Here is a 21,214-nt window from a genome sequence, read left to right on the forward strand (position 1 = left end):
TGAGACAGGAGACTCCCTCGAGTTTCTCGCATCACACTCACAAGTGTGACCCCAGCCTTAGAGTGATTTTCATACTTGCAGTCACATAACGACTAGAAGTGCTCAGTACACTTTTAATGAGAGCATGTCTAGTCAGAATTGATGGCAAGTGTGCAAATCATACAGTCATATGAAAAAGTGATGACCCCTATTAATCTTAAGCTTAATGTTTTATAAAATGTTTTTTTTTTGCAACAGCTATTTCAGTTTCATATATCTAATAACTGTTGGACACAGTAATGTTTCTGCCTTGAAATGAGGTTTATTGTACTAACAGAAAATGTGCAATCTGCATTCAAACAAAATTTGACAGGTGCATAAGTATTGGCACCCTTATAATTTTCTTGTTTTAAATACTCCTACCTACTTTTTACTGACTTACTAAAGCACTTTTTTTGGTTTTGAAACCTCATTGAGCTTTGAACTTCATAGCTAGGTGTATGCAATCATGAGAAAAGCTACTTAAAGTGGCCACTTGCAAGTTGTTCTCCTGTTTGAATCTCCTCCCTCTGAAGAGTGGCATCATGGGCTCCTCAAAACAACTGTCAAATGATCTGAAAACAAAGATTATTCAACATAGTTGTTCAGGGGAAGGATACAAAAAGCTGTCTCAGTTGATTTAGACACAGTTCCACAGTTCTATCTGTGGAAGCTCCAGGCAGGCAGGGCCGCCATCAGGGCATTACTGCCCTTACTACTGTATGGGACCCGGTGATTAGACGCAGAAAGGGTGGCCCGAGCACCCTGGCAGCCCGGTCCGCTCGGGCCCTCCTCTCTTTGCTTCTCCTCATCGGGCCCCTGGACATTTTGTTAAAGGCTTCTGAATGCCTGATGCATAGCAACACTGTGGAGTTTTAAAAATACACCTACAGTGTTGTTAATGCATCCGGCAAACGTAAATTTGCACTGTACCTTTAAGCTGCAGCCGGCCCGGGTGCATCATGGTCCTTTCTGACATCAGATGCTTCTCCACTTCCTCATTCTGTAGCAGAGCAGTGTGCGGTGTGTCACTCAGGGATGGACGGCGGATGAGAGCAGGTGGAGGCGGTGGGCGGGGAGCAGGGTGAGTCTCACTCTCTTCGGTGATCCCGTCTGCTGAGCTGTATCTAATCCTATCCTGTGTGATCCCATCTGCTGAGCTGTGTATCTAATCCTATCTGTATGATACTGTCTGCTGAGCCGTATATCTAATCCTGCTCTGTGTGATACTGTCTGATGAGCCGTAAATCTAATTATCTCTGATGTGATACTGACTGCTGAGCTGTGTATCTAATTCTATCCTGTGTGATACTGTCTGATGAGCCATGTATCTTATCATCTCCATGTGATACTGACTGCTGAGCCATGTATCTAATCCTCTCCTGTATGATACTGCTGAGCTGTGTATCTAATCCTCTCCTGTGTGATACTGACTGCTGAGCCGTGTATCTAATCCTCTCCTGTGTGATACTGACTGCTGAGCCGTGTATCTAATCCCCTCCTGTATGATACTGCTGAGCTGTGTATCTAATCCTCTCCTGTGTGATACTGACTGCTGAGCTGTGTATCTAATCCTTTCCTGTGTGATCATGTCTGCTGAGCCGTGTATCTAAACATCTGTGTGATACTGACTGCTGAGCCATTTATCTAATCCTCTCCTGTGTGATACTGTTTGCTGAGCTGTGTATCCACTTCTCTCCTGTGTTATGCTATCTGCTGAGCTGTATCTCATTCTCCCCTGTGTGACTCCATCCGGTGGGCACTGTGGTACAACCCCTTCTTGTTGTGGCAGGTTGCGGGTAGTCTTGGAGGTCGTCGCTTTTTCCGTTCTCTTCTTCTGACTAGGGGTGACGGATGAGCAGGCGGAAGGCAGCGGGCGGATGAGAAAGGTGAGGCGGTGGGCGGACGAGCAGGGTGAGGTGGCAGGTGGACAAGCAGGGGGAGTCTCTCGAGTGAGAAGAGGCTTCAGGTGGCTCACTGTGGCTGTGGCTGGACTGGTATCATATGGCTAATGAGGGAAGTCTAGTGGTGACTGGGGGCTGCATCCAACAGGGCCCAGGGGGAGGCTAGTGGAATGTATAAGCTACTGGATGATCCTGACCTGCTGCAAAACCAAATGCCCAATTATAAAAACAGGCAGCAGTGCTCAGGATCATCCAGTAACTTGAAAGTTTTGGTTGGGGTTTGGAAGGGAGGTGGGGAATTATTGATGTGAGTTACCCTGCCAGGGCCGTGGGGTACCCGGTACTGAGTCCGGTGTTCACAGGGTGATGTCACGGTGGCGACCCAGTCCGTGGCCCTGGGCGCCCATGTAAAAGGGAAAGGTCTTTAACCCCTTCATGACCCAGCCTATTTTGGCCTTAATGACCTTGCCGTTTTTTGCAATTCTGACCAGTGTCCCTTTATGAGGTAATAACTCAGGAACGCTTCAACGGATCCTAGCAGTTCTGAGATTGTTTTTTCGTGACATATTAGGCTTCATGTTAGTGGTAAATTTAGGTCGATAATTTCTGAGTTTATTTGTGAAAAAAACAGAAATTTGGCGAAAATTTTGAAAATTTTGCAATTTTCACATTTTGAATTTTTATTCTGTTAAACCAGAGAGTTATGTGACACAAAATAGTTAATAAATAACATTTCCCACATGTCTACTTTACATCAGCATAATTTTGGAAACAAATTTTTTTTTGCTAGGAAGTTATAAGGGTTAACATTTGACCAGTGATTTTTCATTTTTACAACAAAATTTACAAAACCATTTTTTTTAGGGACCACCTCACATTTGAAGTCAGTTTGAGGGTTCTATATGGCTGAAAATACCCAAAAATGACACCATTCTAAAAACTGCACCCCTCAAGGTGCTCAAAACCACATTCAATAAGTTTATTAACCCTTCAGGTGTTTCACAGCAGCAGAAGCAACATGGAAGGAATAAATTAACATTTAACTTTTTAGTCACAAAAATGATTTTTCGCAACAATTTTTTTATTTTTCCAAGGGTAAAAGGAGAAACTGGACTATGAACTTTGTTGTCCAATTTGTCCTGAGTACGCTGATACCTCATATGTGGGGGTAAACCACTGTTTGGGCGCACGGCAGGGCTCAGAAGGGAAGGAGCGCCATTTGACTTTTTGAATGAAAAATTGGCTCCAATCTTTAGAGGACACCATGTCGCGTTTGGAGAGCCCCCGTGTGCCTAAACATTGGAGCACCCCAACAAGTGACCGCATTTTGGAAACTAGACCCCCCAAGGAACTTATCTAGAAGCATAGTGAGCACTTTAAACCCTCAGGTACTTCACAAATTAATCCATAAAAATGAAAAAAGTACTTTTTTTTTCACAAAAAAATTATTTTAGCCTCAATTTTTTCATTTTCACATGGGTAACAGGATAAAATGGATCCTAAAATTTGTTGGACAATTTCTCCTGAGTACACTGATACCTCACATGTGGGGGTAAACCACTGTTTGGGTGCACGGCCAGGCTCGGAAGGGAAGGCGCGCCATTTGACTTTTTGAATGGAAAATTAGCTCCAATCGTTAGCGGACACCATGTCGCGTTTGGAGAGCCCCTGTGTGCCTAAACATTGGAGCTCCCCTACAAGTGACCCCATTTTGGAAACTAGACCCCCCAAGGAACTTATCTAGATGCATAATGAGCACTTAAAACCCCCAGGTGCTTCACAGAAGTTTATAACGCAGAGCCATGAAAATAAAAAAATATTTTTCTTTCCTCAAAAATGATATTTTCGCAACAATGTTTTTATTTTCCCAAGGGTAATAGGAGAAATTGGACCCCAAATGTTGTTGTCCAGTTTGTCCTGAGTATGATGATACCCCATATGTGGGGGTAAACCACTGTTTGGGCGCACGGCAGGGCTCGGAAGGGAAGGCACGCCATTTGGCTTTTTGAATGGAAAATTAGCTTCAATCATTAGCGGACACCATGTCGCGTTTGGAGAGCCCCTTTGTGCCTAAACATTGGAGCTCCCGCACAAGTGACCCCATTTTGGAAACTAGACCTCCCAAGGAACTAATCTAGATTCATAGTGAGCACTTTGAACCCCCAAGTGCTTCACAGAAGTTTATAACGCAGAGCCATGAAAATAAAAAATATTTTTTCTTTTCTCAAAAATGATTTTTTAGCCCACAATTTTTTATTTTCCCAAGGGTTACAGGAGAAATTGGACCCCAAAAGTTGTTGTCCAGTTTCTCCTGAGTACGCTGATACCCCATATGTGGGGGTAAACCACTGTTTTGGCACACGTCGGGGTTTGGAAGGGAAGTAGTGACGTTTTGAAATGCAGACTTTGATGGAATGCTCTGCGGGCATCACGTTGCGTTTGAAGAGTCCCTGATGTGCCTAAACAGTAGGAACTCCCCACAAGTGACCCAACTTTGGAAACTAGACCCCCAAGGGAACTTATCTAGATGTGTGGTGAGCACTTTGAACCCCCAAGTGCTTCACAGAAGTTTATAACGCAGAGCCATGAAAATAATTAATGTGTTTTCTTTCCTCAAAAATATTTTTTTAGCCCAGAATTTTTTAATTTTCCCAAGGGCAACAGGAGAAATTTGACCACAAAAGTTGTTGTCCAGTTTCTCCTGAGTACGGTGATACCCCATATGTGGGGGTAAACCACTGTTTGGGCACATGCCGGGGCTCGGATGGGAAGTAGTGACGATTTGGAATGCAGACTTTGATGGAATGGTCTGCGGGCATCATGTTACGTTTGCAGAGCCCCTGATGTGCCTAAAAAGTAGAAACCCCCCACAAGTGACCCCATTTTGGAAACTAGACCCCCCAAGGAACTTATCTAGATGTGTGGTGAGCACGTTTAACCCCCAAGTGCTTCACAGAAGTTTACAACGCAGAGCCGTGAAAATAAAAAATCATTTTTCTGTCCTCAAAAAAGATGTTTTAGCAAGCAATTTTTTATTTTCACAAGGGTAGCAGGAGAAATTGGACCCCAATATTTGTTGCCCAGTTTGTTGTGAGTACGCTGGTACCCCATATGTGGGGGTAAACCACTGTTTGGGCGCACGTCAGGGCTTGGAAGGGAAGTAGTGACATTTGAAATGCAGACTTTGATGGAATGGTCTGCGGGTGTCACGTTGCATTTGCAGAGCCCCTGATGTGCCTAAACAGTAGAAACACCCCACAAGTGACCCCATTTTGGAAACTATACCCCCCAAGGAACTTATCTAGATGTGTGGTGAGCACTTTGAACCCCCAAGTGCTTCTCAGAAGTTTATAACACAGAGCCGTGAAAATAAAAAACAATTGTTCTTTCCTCAAAAATTATGTTTTAGCAAGTATTTTTTATTTTTTCAAGGGTAATAGGAGAAATTGGACCCCAACATTTGTTGACCAGTTTGTTCTGAGTACGCTGGTACCTCATATGTGGGGGTAAACCACTTTTTGGGCGCACGTCGGGGCTTGGAAGGGAGGGAGCACCATTTGACTTTTTGAATGCAAGATTGGCTAGAATCAATGGTGGTGCCATGTTGCGTTTGGAGACCCCTGATGTGCCCAAACAGTGGAAACCCCTCAATTCTAACTTCAACACTAACCCCAACACACCCCTAACCCTAATCCCAACTGTAGCCCTAACCCTAATCACAACCCTAGCCCCAACACACCCGTAACCCTAATCCCAACCCTAACCCTAATCCCAAGCCTAACCCTAATCCCAACCCTAACCCTAATCCCAACCCTAAACACAATTGTAACCCCAGCACACTCCTAACCCTATCCGTAACCCTAACCACAAGCCTAATCTTAACCCTATTTCCAACCCTAGCCCTAATTCCAACCCTAACTCTAATTCCAACCCTAACCCTAAGGCTATGTGCCCATGTTGCGGATTCGTGTGAGATTTTTACGCACGATTTTTGAAAAATCTGCAGGTAAAAGGCACTGCATTTTACCTGCAGATTTACAGCGGATTTGCAGTGTTTTTTTGTGCGAATTTCACCTGCGGATTCCTATTGAGGAACTGGTGTAAAACGCTGCGGAAACCGCACAAAGAATTGACATGCTGCGGAAAATACAACGTAGCGGTTCCGCACGGAATTTTCCGCACCATGGGCACAGCGGATTTGGTTTTCCATAGGTGTACATGGTACTGTAAACCTGATGGAAAACTGCTACGAATTCGCAGCAGCCAATCCGCTGCGGATCCGCGGCCAATCCGCTGCGGATCCGCGGCCAATCCGCTGTGGATCCGCAGCCAAATCCGCACTGTGTGCACATGCACTAACCCTAACCCTACCCCTAACCCTAACTCTAACCCTAACCCTACCCCTAACCCTAGTTCTAACCCTAGTTCTAACCCTAACCCTAGTGGAAAAAGAAAAAAAAATATTTCTTTTTTTTATTATTGTCCCTACCTATGGGGGTGATAAAGGGGGGGTCATTTACTATTTTTTTTATTTTGATCACTGTGAGGTTTTATCACAGTGATCAAAATGTACATGGAATGAATCTGCCGGCTGGCAGATTCGGCGGGCGCACTGCTCATGCGCCCGCCATTTTGGAAGATGGCGGCGCCCAGCGAGGAGACGTATGGACACCGGGAGGATCGGTAAGTATGAAGGGGTGGTGGGGGGGTGGATCGGAGCACAGGGGGGGTGATCGGAGCACAGGGGGTGGTGGATCCGAGCAAGGAGGGAGCGGACAGGAGGACGGGGGAGTGGGCAGGCAGATGGAGAGGACCGGACCACATAACGGAGGACTGGAGATGAGATCGGTGGGTGTGGGGGGGGGCAGATCAGGGGCAGATCAGGTTTTCCAGCCATGGCCGTTGATATCGCAGCATAGGCCATGGCTGGATTGTAATATTTCACCACTTTTCATAGTAAAATATTACAAATCGCTCTGATTGGCTGTTGCACTTTCAACAGCCAATCAGAGCGATCGTAGCCATGGGGGGGTTAAATCCACCCCCCCTGGGCTAAAGCACCACTCCCCCTGTCACTGCAGATCAGGTGATATGGGAGTTAACCCTTTCACCCGATCTGCAGGGACGCGATCATTCTGTGACACAGCATATGTGTCACAGGTTGGATTGGCACCGACTTTCATGACGCATACACTGTGTCACAGGTCGGGAAGGGGTTAAAGGGAATAAAGTTTATGTTCGAGACGCCACCTGTGGTATTCTGTCAGTGGGGACCGACGCTGCTTTAAGGGGTCCTCTGGGGTGATGTTATAGCAGCTAGATGGTATAACTTCCCAAAGGTGAAGGGTATCCCCAGGGCTCCCGGTGTGTAGATGGAAGATGGTCAGTGGCACAGTAAAGAACAAGGACACAGGGTTGCAGTCTCTTTACCTTGTTTACTGAAGACTTCAGGCAGCCACAGTCCAGGGCACCAGACCACAGGGCAGGCAGAGTCTGGCCGGCTTGGAGGCAAGTTAGGAGTCCCCTTATCCAGTTGAAGATTAAAGCCTTCCTCTAGCGTCATGGTGTTGTAGTTCCTTACTGCCTATGGCTTCATATAAGGTCCTCACAGATGTCCTGTCTCTGTCCCCCGTATAGGATAGGACATAACCCGTATGACTGGGGACTTGAGCCATTTTACATGCACTCTAGCACACCCCGGGCTCTATAGGTGTCACCATGCCTCCTGGGTATTAGGGCGGACAGGTAACTTGCAGTTCAGCTGTCCTGGTGGTCTCTAATGTAAGTCGTAGGTGCCCTTACAACCTCGGTGTTCTGGCTACCGGTCTCTGCGCCTCAGAAGGAGGCAGCCTGCTCGTGGCTTGTTTCCCACTGGTATCCTCTCTGTTGTGAATTCCGCTCTTGGGTTCCCTCCAGTGGTTGTAAGTGGCACTTTTGTGAGTTCTGCTCTTGGGCTCCCTCCGGTGGTATTAAGTGGAACTGCTGCTCCTTGTATCTGCTTCCACTGATCATCTATTCTGGCTCGGCAATTTATCCTGGCTCTATCCTTCAGCCAATGCCAGTTGTCAATGGTTCATGGTTGGATTCACATCTCTCTTGGATTTCCCTGATATTCTGACCAGTTCAGCAAAGATATGTCCTTGCTTTGTTCTTTTGCAGTCCATTTGTTGTGGACTTAATCGTTCAGCACATTCTATGTTTTTTTTTAGTCCAGCTTGTCAGTATGGATTTATTCAGTTAAGCTGGAAGCTCTGGGAAGCAGATTTACCCTCCACACCTTTAGTCAGGTGTGGAGATTTTTGTAAACTCTGTGGTGGATTTTTCTAGTATTTTAATACTGACCGCACAGTATTCTGTCCTGTCCTATCTATCTAGCTAGATTGGCCTCCTTTTGCTATATCCTGGTTTTATTCTGTGTATGTCATTTCCCTCTCCACTTACAGTCAATATTTGTGGGGGGCTGCCTATCCTTTGGGGATTTTCTCTGTGGCAAGATAGCTTTCCTGATTCTATCTTTAGGGGTATTTAGTCCTCCGGCTGTGACGAGGTGTCTAGGGAGTGACAGGAACATCCCACGGCTACTTCTAGTGTTGTGTTAAGTTCAGAGTCTGCGGTCAGTAAAGGTACCACCTCCTCCAGAGCACGTCCCATGTTGCTCCTAAACCACCAGTTCATAACACCTCTCCTGTGCTTCTCTCTTCTGCACGCTCGCTGCAATATATTCAGCTTTCGTATAATCTCTTTCCAGGAGCTGCAGCACTGCGGCTAAACAGCTCAGTACACCTTCTTCTGCTACACATTGCCCCAGTTTGTTCCCTGGCAAGAACTAACTCACTTTCCCTACAAACTACCATATGTATGGGGAGTCACCTAGTAAATAGGATCAAAAGCTCCCCCTGGTGGCCTGGAGTATGAACATGTTGCATGTTTGTGTTTAACTGGTGACAGTTATCCCTTCTTGCCTCCAAGTGTAATGTCTCTCTCCCCGTGAGGAAAGCAATGCCACTAAGACGACCAGTACCCTTAGTCACCACAGATGCAAGTGGGTATATATGATCGGGAAACCTCTTTATTATTATGGCAGTGTAATTTTTGAAATGGAGCTATTGGTCTGTGCTCGCACAGCAGTGCATGGACTGGGTGTCGATCCCCTTACCAGCATCCTCATACATGCTGTGAGGCTGCTGAGTTCAGGTCAGGAGACCCGTGGCCAGTCCATTCACAGCGGTCCAAGTGCAGACTGATATTCACAAGAAGTGGAGCTTTTCAAAGAGAGGGTGGAGGAACTGTGGAAGGTTCGAGGGGTGGAGGCGGAACTGGGTTGGATCCTGGATGGAGTTTCAAGGGGACCCTGAAATTCCTAGTGGCAGCCCTGCAGGCAGGTGATTCATCTCCAATCCTGCTCCTGACTGTTCTCGTGTTCTATTGTCCCTGCGGCTTCTAGTTATTAACTGATGGCTTTTCTGAGGATCATTCTCAGCAGCCATGGCTCTATACATCTTTGTATCGGGAAGAGTCAGATGATCACTTATATTTTGTGACTCTGTAAAGCGACCAGGGTAGTAGTCGTGGCAACTGGGCTGTAGTGTTGCCACACCCTGGTGCCTCACCAATGCAATGTAATGTCCCTTCTGCTGCACGTGCAGCATGCACAGCAGAACACTCACATCAGTTGCTGAAGTCCCCTCATGCTCTGTCTCTCCAGCTTCAGACCCACAGATCCAACAAATCACTGCGGACTCCATGTTCTCAACAGTACAACTTTACTTAAACATAGGGTTTTTTGTCACTGATGCCATGCAGTTCATTTGCAGTGTCAATCCTGAGGCTTTCCCTGAAAATCTCTGTTCTTCCTGTTGATCAGCTCTGGCCCCTTGGACAATCTCTGTCCCACTGGGCAATCTCTGGCTCTTCCTGGCATCTCTGTCTCTATCCCAGACAATCTCTGTCCCTTCTGTGACTCCTGTGGTTCTAGGTTCCCCAGATTCCTCCCGTTCAACTCATCCGGACTCAATAATAGAAGGTAGAAGGCTGGCCATCTCAGCTGACCTAATCCTGGCCTCAGGCGCTGGATCCTCTTGGGGTGGGTTACCGTTGAAGGTGGTGACTGCCAGCACATTTGTCAGCCTGGGACCCCTTCCTGCCATAATAGCTTTAACCCCATGGCTGGCAGACTGTCACTCTTCACTGCTGCATCCTGACTGAGCTGAACCAGTAAGTGCCTCACTATATCCTCTGGATAACCTCTATGCTGTCTTTTCCTAAACTAATATGCCTATTCCCTATCTTTAATGTGCCCCACTATTCTAATCCCACTATTGACTTATGATATCCCTACTTCTTTACATAACACACATCACATTATAGTACATAAATAATACAGCATCAATACATTAACATTAGTAAACGTCAAGGTGCAGCACGTAATATATGTGTACATTTTCCACAGGGGGAAGACACCAGACAGACTCTGTCATCTCCTACAACTCAGTACCGTACGCACATCCATAGCAATCATTGATGGTTTCTGTCAAACAGTCTTCTCTACTGCCCTTTCTTACAACTATTCGTTACTTATGACTGTTCAAATGTAGGTTCTTATTAATGGCATAGATAGCACTGTAAGACCATGAAGGGGTAAGGCTCCTAAATCTCAGGTTTAGATTCAACAAGCAGAACAGCATGGAGCACTAAATTTCCTTTTAAGATGATGGACACAACAACAAATCTTGGTGAACCGCTTTAAAAACCAAGATTATCCACTGGTCATCTTTTGTATCCATTAGAGATGAGTATACTGCAAATAGACAGATTATCTTTAATTCGGTTGGCAAATGTGATTTCCAGATACAAGAGCATAACAAGCAGAGAGGTAAGAAATACATTATCCAACTTGAAACCTCACATGTCCTGACATCGGAGCCTCCATTCTTCCTCTGGCTCACTTCCTCACTTCCTCCATACGGTTCCAGACTTCTCTTCCTTTTGTAGTCTTCTTCACTAGTGTTGAGCATTCCGATACTGCAAATGTCAGGTATCGGCCAATATTATTGCTGTATCAGAATTCCGATACCGAGTTCCGATATTTTTGCAATATCGGAAATTGGAATCGGAAGTGTGCTTTGCGTATGGTTCCCAGGGTCTGGAGGAGAGAACACTCTCCTTCAGGCCCTGGGATCCATATTCATGTAAAAAATAAATAATAAAAATAAAAAATATTGATATACTCACCCCTCCGGCGGACCGTGGCTCTTAGTGGTGCCTCCGTTCCAAAGAATGCAGGGAGTGAAGGACCTTCGATGACGTCGTGGCTTGTGATTGGTCGCGTGAGCGGTCACATGAGCGGTCACGCGACCAATCACAAGCCGCGACGTCATCGAAGGTCCTTGACTCTGCATCCTTAGGAACGGAGGCAGACGCTTAGACCGGTGAGAGCCGGGGCCGTCAGAGGGGTGAGTATATCAATATTTTTTATTTTTATTCTTTATTTTATACATGAATATGGATCCCAGGGCCTGAAGGAGAGTTTCCTCTCCTTCAGACCCTGGGAACCATTCCGATATTTTGTGTCCCATTGATATGCATTGGTATCGGGTATCGGTATCGGCGATATCCGATATTTTTTGGATATCGGCCAATCCAATCCGATACTGATACCTTTGCATATCGGAAGGTATCGCTCAACACTATTCTTCACTCTTCGTTGCATCACATGACATTATGCCATGTGTTTCTCCATGAAAGCAGTAAAGCCGTACCCTATAATTATATAGTCTCTATGGACATCGGGGCGCACGTCCTCACCAGGGGTCCATCCCAGATAGAACATCCAAATCCAAACTGAAGAAAAGGACAGCGCCACACCGGATAGTGAAAAGCAGCTCACATATATTTAGGAGGCAGAATAAATATGTGAGCTGCTTTTCACTATCCGGTGTGGCGCTGTCCTTTTCTTCAGTTTGGATGTGTTTCTCCATGACATCATGATCTCACTGGAGTTCTTGCCAGCACCAGAGGTGGCATTGAGTGAAGATCGTAGAGAAGACTGGATACGGAGGTAAAAAGCAAGCATACGGAGGACCAGATAGTTAGCTGGTGAATCAAGAAAGTTGAAATGCATGTTGAGTATAATCTTTTAATAATTTTTGTTTTCTATCCAGACCCTAGATCACTGTTTTCCAATCTCCATTCCTTGCGGCCCCTAAGAGAACATGTTTTCAGAATTTTCTTAGATGAGAGAACCTGTGGCAATTTCTGTTGCCTTGATAATAATTGCATTACCTGTGCAATACTAAGGAAATCATCAAGTCATGATCTGTTGGGGGTCTCGAGGAGTGGAGTTTGGGAAACACTACCCTAGACAGAATCAAACAAAACTGCAGCCAACATGTCACTATTTTGTCCTGATTAAAAAATATTTCAGGTTACGGGTACTAGATTCTGTGATGGGATGTCCGGGGAACTAGTCTTGATGTGGAGTTGGTAAAGAATTGTTCCTTTATGTGCAGCTATTAGTAACTGCCCCATTGGGTTATTGCCTTCTTTTGGATCAACATGTTAGCCTATAGGTTGAACTTGATGGACTTAAGTCTACCTTCAATCTTAAAAACTATAAAACTATGAAAAACTGAGGGTTCAGGTGAATTCAAACATTTTGTGAAATTCAAAAGAAATTTATCCAGCTCAAATCGATTCACACAACTCTAGTAACCATCTTATGCTAGAACTGGCACTGTGCTGTGGTTTTCTATTATGAACATACACCAAAATCTAGATGTGAATGAACTCTTATTGGGTGTTTAGAAGTGATTACATTTAACTTTAGATCAGAAAAATGGGCATAAGCGCTCGCATCTATATTCCTATGACTAAATCCTCTAAATGTTAGTTAACCATTTTAAGATTCCAAAAATAGGTGTTAGTCTCCCGTGATCTATAACGTCTACTGTAATGTCCACCTCCTATAAGGAGTGAACATAAAAAAGGTTAAAGCTATTTCAGGAAATTGGTGATCATTCTTGTATTCACAGTTGGCTAAGGAGTATGGCCCAGTCTTTAGTGTCCAGATAGGAATGTCAAAATCCATCGTCTTATGTGGTTATGATACCATTAAAGATGCTTTCGTCAAAAATGCAGACTATTTTGCAGAAAGGCCAGATACACCATTGTTTTTAGAGGCTCTAAAAGGCTATGGTAAGTCTTTGTTTTATTTATAACATTTTTTTAGCTTGTTATTAACAACATTCTCTGTCTTAAATACTCATCTATTAACTGAAAAAACCTGCTATACAGAGTATAACCTTCATGGAGAACCAGTCATGTTCATGTATTACATCAAGATGATCTTGATTTCATAGGGCTTTGTGTAATGCCTCTTTTCTCTTGTGGTAGCACTGAAGATGAGATGAGTGGCTGCTGTTTGGCTATTATGTTAATGCTTTTTATTGGCACAGAGAGTAGTGTAAGTCCATGGAGAAATCATATGTGGTGGGGTTAGAATAAATCTGCAAATGTTCTGGACCAGAGGAGAGAGGTCTTTGAAGTCTAATACTAGTTCTACTCCTCCTATATCTACATCTGAACTTAAATATTTGACTGAATTTGGAATCTAAAGGATAACTAGAAAACTCAACTAATTAAAATTATTATAAAAATATATATTTTTGGGCTCTCTTCTTTACAGGTGAGTTGTTATTTTCTCTGACTGACTAATAAGCAGTTTTATTTGGGGTTTTAATTTGGTTTGTGGTCCACCAGATAATTTCTTGGTTTTGTGATGGACCTGTCAAGCCTTAAATATCAATTTTAGTACATATCACTTGTCCATCCCATCATCTTTAGGTATTGTATTTTCCAATGGAGAGAACTGGAAAGTGATGAGAAGATTCACACTCTCCACACTACGAGATTATGGAGTGGGAAGGAAGACCATAGAGGACAAGATCATTGAGGAGACTGAGTATTTAATACAAAAGCTGAAATCATATGAAGGTGAGTAATGTAGTATGTCACCTGGGAAAATACTGCGTCTAAGGTTGATCAATTATACATTAAAGCCAAATACAGTGGTGTGAAAAAATGTTTGCATCCTTCCTGATTTCCTATTATTTTCCATGTGTGTCTGTTATGATCTGGTGACCTTGGAGCCGCATGGACTTTCTCTGGAGTAGGTGGAACCTATACTGACCGCAATCCCTAAACTGACACCGCAACTAGAAGTAGCCGTGGGGTGTACCTAACACATCCTAGACACCTCGACACAGCCGGAGGACTAAATACCCCTATAGATGGAAAAGGGAATTCTATCTTGCCTCAGAGCAGACCCCCAAAGGATAGGCAGCCCCCCACAAATATTGATGGTGAGTATAAGAGGAAAGACGCACACAGGCAGAAAAACAGGATTTAGCAAAAGAGGCCACTCTAGCTAAATAGAAAAGGATAGGACAGAATACTAAGCGGTCAGTATTAAAACCCTAAAAATATCCACAGCAGATAATACAAAATTCCACATCTAACTAAAGACATGGAATGTATATCTGCATCTCCAGAGAATCCAACTAGACTGAATAAATCCAAACACAGTCAAAGCTGGACTAAGAAAAACAATGAATAGAACTGAATTGTAAAGCACATGGCATGTGTGCTGCAGAAACAAAACCAAACACTTATCTTTGCTGATTTTGGCAGCAGGGCAGGAGGAACCAGACAGAGATGCAAACCCTCCAAGAACAATGGGCAACTGGCAATGACTAATGAATCCTGCACACCTAAATAGCCCAGTCAGAGCTGCAATCAGCAGAAACACCTGCCCAGGATTGCAACCCAGAGACAACTGCATTACCACCAACAACCACCGGAGGGAACCCAAGAGCAGAATTCACAACAGTGTCACACTTAGGCCATGTTGACACATTGCGATTTTACCTCGGATCTGCTGCGTTTTTGACACTGTGGATCTGCAGCAGATTTCCATGCGGTTTACAGTGCCATGTAAACCTATGGAAAACCCAATCCACTGTGCACATGCTGCGGAAAAAAACGCACATAAACGGAGCGTTGTTTTTTCTGCAGCATGTCTATTCTTTGTGCGGATCTGCAGCATTTCTGCACCCATTGACTTGCATTGAGTCGGGAACATCCGCAGCAAAACTGCAGATGTGTGTGTGGCGGGGTCTGTGCGTGTGTGTTGGTCTGCGGGGCTGTTGGGGGACTTGCAGGGCTGTCAGGGTCTGTGTGGGCTGCTGGGGGTCTGCTGGGGCTGTCGGAGGTCTGCCAGGGCTGTTGGTGTTCTGTGCGGGCTGTTGGAGGTCTGTGCAGGGCTGTCGGGGATCTGTGTGGGGCTGCCGGGGCATCTTCTGGGGCTGTCGGGGGTCAGCCAGGGCTGTCAGGCGTCTGTGCGGGCTGTCAGGGGTCTTTCGTGGGTCTGCCGTGGCTGTCGGGGGTTTGTGTGGGCTGTCAGGGGTCTGTGTGGGGCTGTTTGGGGTCTGTGTGGGGCTGTCGGGGGTCTGCCGTGTCTGTCGGGGGTGTGTGTGTGTGCAGGCATCATCTGATGGGACTACAAGTCCCATCGGGCTATGCCTGCTACAGTGACAGTGATTGACACATTAGCCAATGATGGGACAGTAGTAGTCCCATCATCCGGCTAATGTGTTGAATGTAAAAAAAACACAAACATACAGCAGTACATACACCATACAACATATAACAGAACATGCAACATACAACAGTACATACAACATACAACATACAACATACAACAGTGCATACAACATATAACAGTACATACAACATACAGCATATAGCATAACATACAACATACAACAGTACATAACACATACAACATACAACATACAACAGTACATGCAACATACAACATACATGAGTGCATGCAACATACAACATACAACAGTACATACAACAGTACATACAACATACAGCAGTACATACAACATACAACATATAACAGTACATACAACATACAGTACATACAACATATAGCATACAATACATACATACAGTAAATTCATACATTACATACAATACATACCTATAGACATACAGTACATACAACATAGAGCACATACTCACCATCATCTTGTCACCTTGATCCCTGAAGCCATAGTCACCTTTAAAAAATATAAAAATAACAAACAGTATACTCCCATATCCAAGATATCCAATTAAAACGAGTGACCCACGACAATCTCCCGTGGAGAGCAGCCACATCAGATGCGACCGCTCTCCAGGGGCTCCAGGAATACAATGACGGAAGGTATCCTTCCACAATGTATTCCTCCGCCACTGTAAAAAATAGTCCCTAGTCTCACCTGTGGCACTGCTGTGTGGGAAAATTTCCACGCAGATTTGCCATAAAGTGAGACCCTGAACTAAGGTAATCTCAGTGATGCACTGCAGGAGCCATTGTCTCCTGTCAGTGTGTCACTGCAGGTCTGTAGAGTAGTGACATCACCCGATGTCACTGTTCTATAGGGGAGATCGTCGTGGGACACTCGTCATTAATTGGACTGTGTCGGAGAGGGAGTATAAAGTTTATTATTTTAAATTTTTTGAAGGCGAGCGAGTATGTTAAGTATAGTTAAATTAAGAATATTAAAATACTTTTTTCTGGCTGTGTCTTTATTTTTTTAACCCTTTCACTGCTATAGGATTAATAATGGATAGGCATCTTATTGACGCCTCTCCTTTATTAATGTCACCTTACATTAGCAAGGTGACATTAACCCCTTATTACCCCATATCCCACAGCTACACAGGAGTGGGAAGAGGGGGGCTAAGTGCCGGAATTGGTGCATCTTACAGATGCTCCATTTCTGGGGCGGCTGTGGGCTGGTACTTGTAGCTGGGGGACTAATATCCATGGCCCCTCTCTAGGCTGTGAATATCAGCCCACAGCTGTCTGCGTAGCCTTTCTGGCCATAAAATATAGGGGGACCTCACTTCATTTTTTAGGGGGTTGCCCTATTTTAATAGCCAGTAAAGGCTGTGCAGACAGCTGCGGGCTGATATTCATAGCCTGGGAGGGGCCATTGGTATTAACCCCTTCCCAGGCTGCAAATATTAGCCCCCGGCTGTCGGCTTTCCCCCTCTGGTGCAGAAGATTGCGCGGGAGCCCAAGACATTTTTTTCCGTTTTTTGTTGTTTTTTTAATTAAACGTTCATTAAGAAACATAGGCCTTGCTATTATATATCTATGGATATATCTATAGATGGATATCTCTATAGATATAACTATGCTATATCTATCTATCTATCTATCTATCGATAGTTATATCTACAGATACATCTATCCGGCTACTTTCACACATCAGGTTTTTGCCGTCAGGCACAATCTGGCAAGTTTTGAAAACAACAGATCTGTTTTTTTTTCCACCGGATCCGGTTGTTAAGTGTTGAGTTCCCGCCTCTGCACAGGGGGAATCTCAAACCATCTCCGCTGCGGTCTCCCATTCTTCTCCAGCCGCAGTGGAGTTTGCTCAGCGGTGACGTCAGTCTGATACCGGATGACTGGTTACTACTGCCTTTCCAGGCTCTGTCCTTGTAGCCAGCAATGCTCAGCAGCGAGCAGGTCTTTCTGGGACTAAGTCCTGCTTTTCACATACTGAGCATACCCATGGGACGACCTCCCATTGGAGGTCGGGGGTCACATGCTCAGATCCTGTTGCGGCTCCTTTTGGTCCATCTGGAAGGTCTTGTTGCACTGCCGCTATAAAAGGTTCGCATGGCCGCTCTGCCATGCGCTAGTGTATACTTGAAAACTTGTGTGTGTTGATGTGTGAAAGTCGCTCATTAATCATCCCCTCCCTTGTGTATGACTGCTCACATAAGGTGGATGTTTGCTAGCCAGCGCCTGACAGAGCCATCAGTACTGAACACATGATACAGCCTCTATTGCTGTGACCAACAGTGCGGCACCGTGCGCTATTAGAGCACTTCCCTAACCCAAGTCTGGGTGGTTAGTGGCGTCTGCCAGTGCGGCACTGCTCGCACTCTTGTGCATAAAATTACTATTTTAGTTTACTCTGACACCCAGTAGTGTGTCGAGCGCAAGTGGTCTAGACGAACTCTAATCCCAAGTCTTGGGATAGAGTCCTGAGACTCTTTGCTTGCGCTCTTGGTGCGGTACCGTGGCCCTGTGATGCAACAGGGTTCGCTTCTTTCATACAGGGTGAAGCTAACCCGTGTGTGTATCCTCATTGTACTGCCATATAGTCTGTCATTACTCAGCAGCAGGTTTCATCTCTGCACGTTGGACCCCGGGCTGTGAACGCACCTTATACCATCTCTCTTATTATTTGGTGCGTTCTGATAGCCATAACATTGTTTTTTTCTCATAGAGTTGTATTAGCACTGGATTGCTCCTGATAGCCACACGTTTCATCCATTTTTTGCTGGATCCATCAGAAAAGCTGTTTCCGGCGAACGGAGAAAACGTTTAGAAGAAAGGATTCGGCAAAAAATGTATGAAACTGAGATGTGAAATGATGAATCTGGCCTCCGAATCCAGTTTTTCATGCATGTTTCCGTTCAAATCATGCACATTTTCCGTTCTCACGCTCTCTCAAAAAAGGATCAGTTGCATCAGTTTTTCACTATTTGCAACGGATCCGTTTTGTCAAAATTTTGCCGGATCCTGCCTGACGGAAAAAAACTGATGTGTGAAAGTAGCCTAACTATCCATATATCTATCTACATCTATCCATAGATATATCTATCTACATCTATCCATAGATATATCTATCTACATCTATCTAATTCCTTCTATCTATCTATCTATCTATCTATGTGTGTAACAGAGTGTGGGTGGGACAAATGTAAAAGAGGAGGTTGGACAAGACATGAAATCACAAATCTTTTTTTTGTTCAATAATACATCTTTATTTAGCTTTCAAAAATGCATCAAAAAACACATAAAAACCGCATCAAAAACGTGCAAAAACGCATCAAAAACGCACCTGTGTTTTCTGCCAAGAGCTGTGGATTTAGTGCAGAAAAATAAGCAGGCAAATCTGCAACGTGTGCACATACCCTTAAATGATTCAGATCACAAACAAATTTAAATATTATACCTGCATGAGAAAGTGAAGGAGACCAAAAGGATCCTCAAAAGCTAGACATCATGCAGCGATCCAAAGAAATTGAGAAACAAACAATTGAGATCTATCACTCTGGAAAAGGCTATTAAGCCATTTCAAAAGTTTTGGGACTCCAGCGAACCACAGTGAGAGCCATTATCCCCAAATGGTGAAAACATGGAACGGTGGTGTACCTTCCCAGGAGTGGCCAGTAGACTGAAATTACACCAAGAGCACTGTGAAGACTCATCCAAGAGGTCACAAAAGATGCAACAGCAACATCCAAAGAACTGTAGGTCTTCACTTACATCAGTTAAGGTTAGTGTTCATGACTCCACCATAAGAAAGAGACTGGGCAAAAATTGCGTGCATGGCAAAATTCCAAGCCAAAAACCACTGTTGAGCAGTAAGAACATAAAGGCTTATCTTAGTTTTGCCAGAAAATATAATGATGGTCCCCATGACTTTTGGGAGAATACTCTGTGGACTAAAGAGACAAAAGTTGAATTTTTTTGAAGGTGTATGTCCCATAACTTCTGATGTAGAAGTAACACATCATTTCAGAAAAGGAACATCATACCAACAGTAAATATGATGGTGGTAATGTCATGGTCTGGGACTGTTTTGCTGTTTCAGGACCTGGAAGACTTGCTGTGGTAAATGGAAAGATTAATTATGCTGTCTACCAAAAAATCCAGAAGGAGGATGTCTGGCCATCAGTTGGTGATCTCAAGGTAAAGCACACTTGGGTTATGCTGCAAGAAAATGGTATAAAACACACTGGCAAGTCCACTTCTGAATGGCTAAACAAAAAAAATAAGACTTTGGAGTGACCTAGTCAAAGTCCTGACCTTTATCCAATTTAGATGCTGTGACATGACCTTTAGAAAGGTGGTTTACACTCTGAAAGCCTCCAATGTGAGCCAATCAAAACAATTCTGCTAAGAGGAGTCGGTCAAAATTCCTCCAGATCATTGTAAAAAATTAGTTGCCAGTTATCGCAAATGATTGATTGCAGTTGTTGCTGCTAAGGGTGGCCCAACCAGTTTTAGGGGGCAATCACTTTTTCACACTGGGCCTTGTAAGTTTGGATTTATTTTTCCACTAATAATAAAGACCGTCATTTAAAAACTGCTTTTTTGTTTACTTGTGTTATCTTTGTCTAAAATTTACATTTCTTGGTGATCTGAAACATTTAAATGTGACAAACGTGCAAAAGAATAAGAAATAAAAAAGGGGCAAACAATTTTTCACACCACTGTATGTACATGGTATATATACTTCTGGGAAAAACATCAATTGGAAGAACATGGACCACTGTCGCACACGGCCGGTTATCAGTTACCATCTTTTGCTAACTTGAAGCTGAAATGACTTAAGGGATTGATAACAGTCACCTTTGGCTTCCAATTCATTTTTTACTTCTGCCATGTATTGCAAATTGGGATTGCCTATTAAGTATTTACAATATAGCCTGCAAATATAGTGATACAGAAGAAAGCACCTCTACGGGTTGAGGTGACATCTCAAGTGTAAATTCAAGATCATGTAATAAAGCATTTATTCAAATATTCAACGCATCAATAAAACAAAAAATATAAAAAAAATTATATTTTATCCCCTTACTTTCAGGAAAGCCCTTTGATAACATCACCGGTATTTATGCTGCTGTAACTAATATAATTGTGTCCATACTTTTGAGCAAAAGATTTGATTTTGAGGATCCAACAATACTGCGGCTTATGGATTTAATCAATCAGAATGTAAAACTTTTAACCAGCCCCTGGGTTATGGTAAGTAATTATTCAGGGATGTATGAAGGTTCAATCAGTAGGGACAATGCCTAATTGATTTTACATTTCTCCGAGGTTAATGTGCTAAGAAAGCTTTCATGGTAGACTGGGAGGAGCATTTTTTGTGGCGGCCAATGTTGGCATGTAACCATGAGCGTGGCCACGGTTATTTAAGAATCAGTGTTCAGTCATCCGGAGTCAGTTACAGAGGGCATGTGAGTGTATTGGAGCCTCAGGATGCCTGTGTATATTACAAAGTCAAGTGAGGATTGGGCATATTTGCCAATTGGAACACTGGTTGAAGGTTACATCTGAGGAGGAGGAACCATTGCTCACCCGATGTAGAGAGTGCCTTTTGAAAATGAAGCAAAGTGCCTAGAAAATTGTTCTGGACTCAATAAATCAA

General features: G+C 44.0%; 1 protein-coding gene across 2 annotated transcripts in view; it reads left to right on the forward strand.

Annotated features, from left to right (window-relative positions):
- Window positions 1-21,214, forward strand: part of LOC143808700 (cytochrome P450 2K4-like) — a 93,997-nt gene that overhangs the window by 46,639 nt on the left and 26,144 nt on the right. For both annotated transcript variants that reach the window (XM_077291629.1, XM_077291631.1), the window contains exons 3-5: window positions 12,953-13,115; window positions 13,764-13,913; window positions 20,648-20,808. In XM_077291629.1, coding sequence (XP_077147744.1) covers window positions 12,953-13,115; window positions 13,764-13,913; window positions 20,648-20,808 — 474 coding nt within the window. The remainder of the gene's footprint in view (window positions 1-12,952; window positions 13,116-13,763; window positions 13,914-20,647; window positions 20,809-21,214) is intronic.

Source organism: Ranitomeya variabilis, chromosome 2 (assembly GCF_051348905.1).
Source record: "Ranitomeya variabilis isolate aRanVar5 chromosome 2, aRanVar5.hap1, whole genome shotgun sequence".
Lineage (NCBI taxonomy): Eukaryota > Metazoa > Chordata > Amphibia > Anura > Dendrobatidae > Ranitomeya > Ranitomeya variabilis.